At 37.8% G+C, this 9,469-nt stretch overlaps 2 protein-coding genes across 11 annotated transcripts; both read right to left on the reverse strand.

The window, feature by feature from the left end:
* Positions 1–936: 936 nt before the first annotated feature.
* On the reverse strand, positions 937–3,781 carry LOC103709038 (co-chaperone protein p23-1). Of its 4 annotated transcripts, none has more exons than XM_039124789.1 (5): positions 3,648–3,779; positions 3,156–3,336; positions 2,920–3,073; positions 2,790–2,818; positions 937–1,291 (listed from the first exon to the last, which is right to left on the reverse strand). In XM_039124789.1, the coding sequence occupies exons 1-5, from the start codon at positions 3,650–3,652 to the stop codon at positions 1,193–1,195; spliced, it is 468 nt and encodes a 155-aa protein (XP_038980717.1). In that variant the 5' UTR covers positions 3,653–3,779; the 3' UTR covers positions 937–1,192. The 4 variants fall into 4 exon arrangements, with proteins under 4 accessions (XP_038980717.1, XP_038980719.1, XP_038980718.1 ...); XM_039124791.1 differs by having other exon boundaries at positions 937–1,413; XM_039124790.1 differs by lacking the exon at positions 937–1,291 and adding an exon at positions 1,431–1,774 and having other exon boundaries at positions 3,648–3,780.
* Positions 3,782–4,891: 1,110 nt separating this feature from the next.
* Positions 4,892–9,383, reverse strand: LOC113460900 (protein ROOT PRIMORDIUM DEFECTIVE 1). 7 transcript variants are annotated; one of them, XR_005511115.1, is made up of 3 exons: positions 9,276–9,383; positions 6,607–8,428; positions 4,892–5,276 (listed from the first exon to the last, which is right to left on the reverse strand). XR_005511115.1 is itself a non-coding variant. In XM_039124787.1 (2 exons), the coding sequence occupies exon 2, from the start codon at positions 8,189–8,191 to the stop codon at positions 6,839–6,841; it is 1,353 nt and encodes a 450-aa protein (XP_038980715.1). In that variant the 5' UTR covers positions 8,192–8,428; positions 9,276–9,383; the 3' UTR covers positions 4,892–6,838. The 7 variants fall into 7 exon arrangements, 1 of the variants encoding a protein (XP_038980715.1); XR_005511114.1 differs by having other exon boundaries at positions 4,892–5,286; XR_005511113.1 differs by having other exon boundaries at positions 4,892–5,633.
* Between the last annotated feature and the right edge of the window lie 86 nt (positions 9,384–9,469).

Below are 9,469 nucleotides of genomic sequence, written 5' to 3' on the forward strand. Positions count from 1 at the left end.
AATGGCCTCATTTTTTTACATCGCAAATCTTAAGGGTTGTAATCTATCTTTGTTTTTTTTTTTTTTTTTTCGGTTGGGAGTCGATGCTCTGCTTTTCCTGCCTTGCATGTTAGATTATCCTGACACAAGCCTATCTTCATGCATACCTGCTAGTAGAGCCTGTTAGCAGGTATACCCTACTGCATCACACAGAGGGTTTAGGGTTTCGCATATTATCCCACTGAGCTGTGGTAATTCTTGTGTTTTGATACCTTCAGGAACAGAGTGAACTATGCAGTTTTTGACTTCTCTTTAATCCATTCAAAAATATAATAAAATAAAATAAAAACTAGAAGGGGCCATTTCTTAAAAAAAGTGGCGTCTGTCCCTCATCGGATATCTTGCAGCAAACAAGACTATGATTTGAGATAGGGATGTTGATGCTCGATGACTAACATTTTCAGGCCGATAATATAAGCATTATTATTTATTTTTATAAGATCAGCTATTTTTCAATTTTTCTGAGCCTTGTCTGGCCTTGCCCTATATAGATAATGTACAACAATAATAAAATTTATATGCACCTTGGTTAGTAATAAAATATGTACCTTTGAAATACATTTGTATCGAAAATTCCATGCACTAGTCACATTAAACATTTAGATCATAATTATAATGACTAAACTTATCGAAGTGTGAGTGTGTGCATCATGGATGGCCTACCCGCTTATCTACATGCACCAAATAGAATCTATGCTACTCATAATTTTAAATATTTTACATCAAAAAAATAATTTTAAATATGAACGGACTTTTAAATATATCAAACATTAATCTGCTCATTGGTTAGTCTAAATGTATGCACTGCATAAATATGCACAAATTCTCTAGGGCACATGCATCACATAATATAAGCTTGCGGGCAATTTGGTCAGAAAAATTGAAAAACGACCGATTGTTCCCAAAAAAGAAAATTCATTTTTACAAATATGAGCACCAATTATGCAAAATATACTTTCAGGTAACGCACATGTAAGCTACAGTTTGAAAATGACAACATTTCAAGGATTCAGAAGTTAAATTCAGGTTACATTAATTATACAAAAGGTTTCTTCCATGGAGTTTTTTCCCCGCATTCTATAAACATGAATTTACACCACTTCATCTAAGGAACTAACAATTTCATGACACTGATCCAACAGAAGCGCCAGCTCTATGTTTTGCAGATGCAATTAAGTTTCAATTTCCTCATTATCTGCTGTAATGGGTTCTCTTTCTGCCTTGGTTTCCTCTTCTTTTTCTTGCTCTTCTTCTGCAAATTCAGAATCACATAACCAAAACAAATGATTATGCATTGGAATTTGAGAAAAAGTTCACAAGTTTCAGCTATTTGCATTCATTGATATCCCTCCTTTGCTTAAAACGTTTCAGAAGCTGTCAATAAATAAATGGAAGCAATTTAATCCTTTCGCAAGATTCAATTACTAGTGCTACAGAACCACAACAATCCATCCTTGTCCAACAATTTCATCAGACAAAAGCAAAATCCATACTTAGGTGACATGCTCCTTGTAACATCGATGAGAACAGGTCAACAGTGGATATGATACGAAACATGCCTCATAGGCCCAAACAAAGTAATAACAAAGGAAAGAAATAATGAATCTACGAAACACAAAACTATAGAAGATTGTTTTACAGTTATATTGAAAGGTGAGAGAATGGTTAGCAAATTCTAGCCTTCCTCATCCTTGGTGTCATCAATGTCAAGATCATCCCATCCCATATCTGACTTCTGTGGAGTATTCATTTTCTTTAGTTAGCACTTTCAGTATGTAATTGTTAGCACAGGTTACAAAGCAGAGCGAGCATTATGAAAAACTATTGCCTCAAGCTCCAGAATTTGAAAATAATGGAATTTGAAGAAATTTGTCTTTTGCACAGAACAAACAATACAAGAACAATAATCTGAAGAGATTGGTGAATATGGAATTCTCCTACCAATGTTCATTGATTCCTAAGGAACTACTGCAATCATACAATTTACTGAGGAGAAAATATTGCATTGCTTTTATATGGACCTATCAAAATTCATATAGATTAAGAACATCCATAACACTACTAGCTCAATCCAGAGAGGTTTGTTGCAGATTGTTACATTCAAAGATAAAGAACTAGTACTTCTCCATATTCAACTTGGCATATAATGTCAATAAGAACAATTTATAAGACGCAACATGTTGAAAAGGTTTGAAACAGACCATACAGACCTTAGGTCCAACATGCTCAAGCAGATTAAACTTGATGGAAATCCGTTGCTTGATACAATATGTATCATGTTATTCCCATGTATCCCCAATGCCTAATTGAGCTTCACGTAAAGGAAACACTCAAAATTTTCTAAGACTCTGGAAACCAAAAGACCATCATGCTTTCCAATGACCTGAAGGCAAAACTGACTGAGGAGATTGAAAATAGAAGTTCTGTATTGCGGACAGAACATTTGGAAATTCAAAATGACTTAGTCATGAACCCATACTCAATTCTGAAATGGAACATATGACCTCTATGGTCAAGAACAAGTACTAGCATTCAGCACAAAAGCAAGGGCCTCACAAGTATAGTTGGTTTGAGATGCCACATAAATAAGCAATAACGATCTGCTCAATTAATTCAATGATTTATTCTCTTTTCTTTTCCTCTCTCTTTTTTTTTGTTTTTGAGGAGGGGTGCATATTATTCATAACTTCTATGATTTTATAACTAAATATCTCCTGAAAATTACAAAAGATCATGAGTTTGGAACATACCGAGAAATCCTTGCCATCTTTAGCTTTCTCTGTTAAAAGAGAGACAAAAGACACAAGATCAGTGAAGCAGAATAAGATGTAGAAATAGGAGGTAAAAAAACAAAAACAACCTAAAAACTTTCATCTTTACCATTCTCGTCCTCTTCATCAATCCACTTATCCCAGTCGACTTTCAGGAATGCAGGTGGCTTCCCTTCGTCCTTGAGCAATCGACTCCACCATTTCTTCTCAGCTTTCTTAATTACATACACAATGCTCCTCATCCCAATAATAAATTTGCTCTCCTACAGCAGAAGACTAATTCAACTAATGCAATAACTTTCCAAACAAGTAGCTACAAATCTCTGATAACCAAGGTTTCCATACCTTAGTGCTAACTTTATCAAATAACTCGAGATCAACTTCATAGGAAACACCATCTTTGTTTGCAGAAAAACTAAACTTTCCTTCAGGCTCGAGTTTGAGGTTGACATCCTTTGCATCAGGAAGCTCGACTGTGAGGTAGATTTTGTCACACCTCTGGGCCCACTTCACAGTCGGATGCCGGCTATAACATAGAACAAATTTTACAACTATGATAAGAAGACTAACATCATACTACAGTAGTTCAATGCCGAGGAAATTGAGATATTTATTGAATGCTTATCAGTTAAGATCATCAAAAGGTTTCCAATTCATTGCCAATAGCTAATCTATCAGAATTCGAAGACAAATGAACACGAATGTGACCAAGCAAACAGGATGCCTGTATTACATTAATTAATTGAACAATTGGAATAAGACCATGCTAATGGATCAACAGAAGGCCAGTTCTTTTGGAGATTTAGATAGAAAGAGAGATGTTTTGGGGAATCTTACCTCATGTTTGAAGGGAATGAGGAGCTGAGGATGGGAGTATCCGAGAAGAAGTTTGGAGATCGAGAGGAACGCCGAAGGAGGGCGTTACTGTGTGTCCATTTATTTTAGAGGCAGCCGGCCAGAACATCTACGGGGAAGGTGCCCGAAAGTTCTGGAAAAGCGGAGGTCTTTCCGAACCGCATTGACGGCTTGAACGTCGAAATGTCAACGCAAGATTTTGGATTTGGTTGGTTCTCGTGTAAATTTTTTCTACTTTCCACTTCCCCTTGGATCCTATTCTCAGCGAGAACAATCTCGTGATATGATCAACAGGGAAAACTTTCACCCTAGAGGTGTCTACTCTACCCACGTTTGGGGCTGATCAAATTTTATTTAACTTTGAGCTTGGACTCTTGATCCATCAAGATTGATTTCTTTTTTAGCTCAATTCAAAGTTAATTTTGATTAGAGCCGTACATGAGCTTAATTGATTGGTTGGATTGTTCTTATTTGAATTGAAAACGATTTATAATTGAATCAAGATCAATTCAACTTTGAAGTGTAGCCTATTCAAGCTTGATTTGGAGCTTGGTTCAAAGTTGAACTAATTTTCAACTGATTTCAAGAATAAATGAAATATAATGATTAAAGTCTTGATCTAATGACGGATTATCTATGTAATATATAATATTTAAATATAAGTATATATGAGCTCTATCGAGCCAAGTTTGATCGAGTTGGCTCACTTTGGCTTTTGATCGATTGCAAGCCTGTATTGCTGGTTCAAGTTTAATTTGTTTAGCTTGGGATCGAGCTTGATTTGAGATTTTAGTTTGCTTCGAGCCCGAGCTGCTTAATTTGTTTGACAGCCCTACTCTCTACAGAATTCTCATGTCACTTTTTGTCTATTTAGCATGGTTGTAGGATTATGCAGGTATTCATGAGTCGATAAAACCTATAATTGAATTGTGGTACAGAGCCAGATCTTCATGAGTCGATAAACTTTCAGATGTAATAAACTATTGTTCCTAGTTGTTTAATTTTATGTGGATTAAAGTGATCAAAGCAATCACCTCGAATGCTTTCTTTGGAGCAACAATAGAGACGGATAGGCAGAAGCCCACATTGATCTCTGTCCACTTCTTCCCCTGTCAATTGCTGTTCTCCAACTCTCAATGACTACTTACCTACACACACCATCCATCTATAGAGATTTTGGTGAACATTGCCGTGCACTTCAGTGCTAATAGTTTGTCAGTACTCACTGAAACAAAAACGGCCTAGTTTTGTCTGTCTATGTATGATTGTGGGATACAAAAATCTATATTAATATACAGAAAAAATGTGCACCAGAATTTGATTGCAAGAAGATTGTTCTAACTTATGCAATTGTTTGATCAGCAATGCCTACAGCCAGTCCTTTGTGTTAAGACTGTTTCCCTCCACCGAAGTGTATTAAAGAATGACTTCAGCATCATGCTAAATAGGTGGCTGGAAGCACTACAATGGAGTCCAAAATTTAAATCCAAAACCTGTGACGCACTTTGTTCCATGTTTGGGCAAGACTGTCATCAGAACTTCCATCTTGCATATTGCATCAGGATCAGATATTAGATACATCCTCAAGAAGAGCACACACCAGGCCACCACCTATCAGAGGCTGAGAGATTGAAACATCAACACAAACTATAAAATAATATTAATACAAAAGCTGATGCTATTAGACACAAAGAAAAGCAAGGGAAGAAAAATGATACATCAAATACAGTCTTTTGCATAACTACCAAAACTTATTGCCCTTATTGAACCTTCAATCTGCTGAGGAGCGAACACCCTCTCCCAGAAGCCCATGATCAAATCCTGCATCTTTCCTGGTTTTGGTTGCAAGATCAACCTGCTGGTCTTATCATCAGATTTGCGAAGTTGACATCATTATGTATGAGGAAGCCAATAGGCTTGGGTGTGGGAACACTCCACAATGTTGAGCACTGGTGCTGAAGGCTTTACCTATCGATAAAATTGGTAAAACCTTGAGTTCTGCTAAGGAGCAGTAGATACAGGTAGAGAATTGCTTTTGAGCAGTAGATACAGGTAGAGAATGCTCACTAGTAGGCACTACTGGTGTGAAAGCTACATATAGTCTAACATTATTCTCAGGAGCAGCTAGGTTTTGCTCCACTTGTTTCAGAGTTCACAATGTGGATAAGGCTGGGACAACTTGCCCTTGCATTGCAACTCAGGCTCAAAAAAAACAAAGTGCAGCAAGCTCATTGCTCAAGGATCCAGGTTTGAAGATCCGCTGTATTTGAACCAATGCTTGCTCATTTAGACTGCATAGCCAACTCCTCTGATTTTGTTTATGTTCATGTGTTTCTGCAAGCCTGCACTGATCTCTGTTGCTAAAGGCAGCACGAATTGTCAGGAGCTTTATTTACCTTCCTATTTATGTACTTTCCTTTGTTCGTTTTTTTCTTTGTTTGGTGGTGGGGGGGGGGGGGGGGGGGGGGGTGGTAACCTGTTGGTGCTTACCTGCACATATGAGCTCAAAATATTTTTACCATAGTCTAAAAGGCTAGAGTGCATATGATTCAGAAAGTTAAAACTGCTCAATATGTTAAATACTCGAGAATGAACTCACCAAAACAAAAATCATAGTCTGCATGGTTAGAGGCTAATATCTGGAATGGAGTCCATAGACATGATTATGCACTTGCCAAAAGAAAAATGCTATATATGACAATACTATTTATATGTACTGAATTCATCAATATAAGGAAAATCGAAGATGGACCTAAGAGAGCATGATAAAGCTAAAATGAGGACGATGTTTTCTCCTCATGAACCCCATAGATAAATAGCCAGTTTAATTATATAAAAGAATATCTACAGATCAAATCATCGATAAACTATCTGTAAAATAACATGTGACAAATGCACAAAAGAAAACAGAACCGGTAAAATAGAAATAACATCTGTGTACCTGTTATAAGAAAGTTTTCTGGACTGTCATTTCTTAATTCTGAACAGAAATGATTCATGCCATCAGGTGAGGTGAACTTATATAGCTGTAATCATAGGCTATGTAATGTAAAATGTGACAGCCTGCTTGATTCCTGTTTCCAGCTAAGTGCAGAATTAAACAGAGCAGATTACAACTTTCAAAGCCAGAAAATGTATCAAAAATGGCATATGTTCTTAGTAATATAAGTGCATCAATCATGATTATCCTCATCAGATGGGTCTCCCATTTCCCTGAAGATCCCATTAGTGGGTTGTTCATCATGACCTTCCAAGATTGGAATAACCCAATCTCCATCACATGGACCACCTTCTGAGCCATTGCATCTTACTTTATTATATCTTTCTTCAAGCTCCTTTAGTGGAGACATTAGCTTAGTATCTCGGCATCCTAGCAATACAAGGTCTAGCATTTTCCTTCGTACTGCATAGACAGGGTTAGGCTCAATCGGACCATTTTTACTGGATGCTTCTCTGAGAAATACAGTCTGAGTGTTCCCTTTGGTAGAGATGTAGAAGATGCCAGGGTGCTTAAGAAGAAGTTCTCTCACATTTACTTCCATCCTAAAATCTCTTCGAAAGTGAGACAGCCTTTCAACCTCAACCATCTTCTCTACTGTTAAGCTCAAGAATTCATGAAGAATACCAACAGCTCGCTTTTCAAAGCGCTGTACATTGCCAACCCGAATAACATCCTTGTTCTCATAAGGTTTCAAGTAAGGGAGCATCTGCCAGTTCTTCAGTTTTTCTCTAAACCCTTTCTCTATCTTAAAACCTGTAGGCAACTGGATTGGAAAAGCATACTTGGTTTCAGCTTCACTCAACCATTTTTCCCTGTACTCTTTCTCCCTCCATTTCTCAACTTCTGCTTCAGCCAAACTTCCATCTTTGGAGATCAATTCTAAAGCATCAGGACTGACTACTCTAAAATCATCTGGATACTTTGGAAGGACCGAATTTCTGAAATCATCCGGCAAACCCAACTCCCTCCTTATAAGCCATAATGCATGGATGTGCAGTGTCCCATTGGCTGACATCATAAGAAGCTTCTTCAACCTCTGAACAGCTGCTGCTTCACATTCTCTAATGACCATGGCTTCCTCTTCGATCAAGTCGGCCATATTTTGGGTCATTTTACAACAAAGGTTCCTCTTAACAGGGTGTGTATATACCTCAAATATATGCGGATACTTCCGAAGAAAAGCACCTATCCCTATGTTCACTCCAGCGATGTGTCTCCATCTTGAAAGCAGTTGCACAGATGTGTAGTGACCCCTCCGTTTTGACAATAACTCATGCACACCAAGAACTAACTTCAACTTCTTTAACTGGTTCATTAGCTTGTCAAGCCTGAGATCTCTTGTTCTGTTCTCTAAACGAGTTTGTGCAGAATCTACTGGTTTCTTCCATCTTCTCTGTAAATTGGAGTTGAATGGACCAAACCAAAACATTTCATTCAATAAAAGGGAAGGAGCACTCTGCAAAATTGTCACTCTAAATGTTCCCAAAGATTTCAGCCTACAAGAATCGCATGTTAATCCCAGCATTTTGGTAATGCAGCTGCAACGAACAACCAAGAAAGAGATCGTATCTGGAAAAATGGCCAAAATACAGTAATTCTCACTACTGATTGAAGAAGACCTTAAGAAGCATGTCAGTCATAACCAAATTTCCAGCTTCTCTCAAGCTCAGAATCAGGACAGACTAATTATCCCATTAGCAGTCTCTTTAACTCAAGCCACTCATGTGCATTTATCAACTTTGTCAGTCTTCACATAAAATTCCTGCAGTAGATATAGCACCATCAGTTCCTTGATCATAAAAGCTTAATTCTGCACCTAACTCAGCAACCCAGAATTGAAGGTCAAACCCAAAACAGTGCTTGGTTTAGATCAGAGAGGTATTCCATCCTCAACTAAAACTATCAAACACAATTTAAAGAACTGATCTCCATGTTTCATTCCATTAAACAAACTAGTAAGCCATGTTTTAGAAGCCGAACTGTCGATCGAACTGGAAAAGCGACCAAGTTACAATTCACTGGTTCAACCATTAGGAAAATAGGAAATGGATCGCGACATCACTAATTAATTGTAAAAATAATACAAAGATTAACATAACACATGCATATTAAAAAAAATCTAAAGTTTTTTTTTAAAAAATTTCTAGCACTCTCCTAACAACTTTAACCACTCTTTATAATCATTAATCATAAAGCATCGACTATAAAAACCAATGTTAACCATGTGCAATGCCAATGGAACAGACAATCTGTGATTGTGATTCATGGTTGATATCTGCCTATTTTTTCAGAGAGACCAAACAAAACCATAGCATATCTAATAAAAAAAATAACATAAATGAAATTCATAGAATGGAGAGCCGCTCGGAAGGAGCGGGGAGAGAGCATCTAAAAATCCAGCACATAGTCTCACATATAATTTTTTTTAAAAAATAACTCATCTATCAAAAGTTCAATCTTCTAGCGAATTTCTCATTAAAGCAAGCAGGACCAGCCATATAAAGATGTGTGCTGCCTCATAGAGTTTCGATCTTTCTTAGGGTTAAGAACCCCGTGGGGAGAAGGGGGGGGAGGGAGGGGGAAAGTGAGAGAGAGGAGGCGTAACTCACCGGCCACCGCCGTCGTCCGTCGCCCGGCGGTGGATGCTGGAAGAGGAACGGCGACGGTCAGAGGGTTGGGAGAGAGTGGCCGAAACGATTTTTGTTGGGTTCGCACCGCACAGGCCCATTGATATTTCAACCGGCAGATCCGGTCTGTTTTTCAAAACCACGATTGACCCGTTGGTGGGTCGCGTTTGAGTTGA

The sequence above is a fragment of the Phoenix dactylifera genome, chromosome 3 (assembly GCF_009389715.1).
Source record: "Phoenix dactylifera cultivar Barhee BC4 chromosome 3, palm_55x_up_171113_PBpolish2nd_filt_p, whole genome shotgun sequence".
Classification (NCBI taxonomy): domain Eukaryota; kingdom Viridiplantae; phylum Streptophyta; class Magnoliopsida; order Arecales; family Arecaceae; genus Phoenix; species Phoenix dactylifera.

Coding starts and splice junctions, on each gene's coding strand:
- LOC103709038 (XM_039124788.1), bottom strand. Junction 3,074..3,155: donor TTGATAAAGTTAGCACTAAG/GTATGGAAACCT, acceptor CTTCTGCTGTAG/GAGAGCAAATTTATTATTGG. Junction 2,819..2,919: donor TGATGAAGAGGACGAGAATG/GTAAAGATGAAA, acceptor CTCTTTTAACAG/AGAAAGCTAAAGATGGCAAG.
- LOC113460900 (XM_039124787.1), bottom strand. CDS start 8,191: ATGCTGGGATTAACATGCGATTCTTGTAGGCTGAAATCTTTGGGAACA.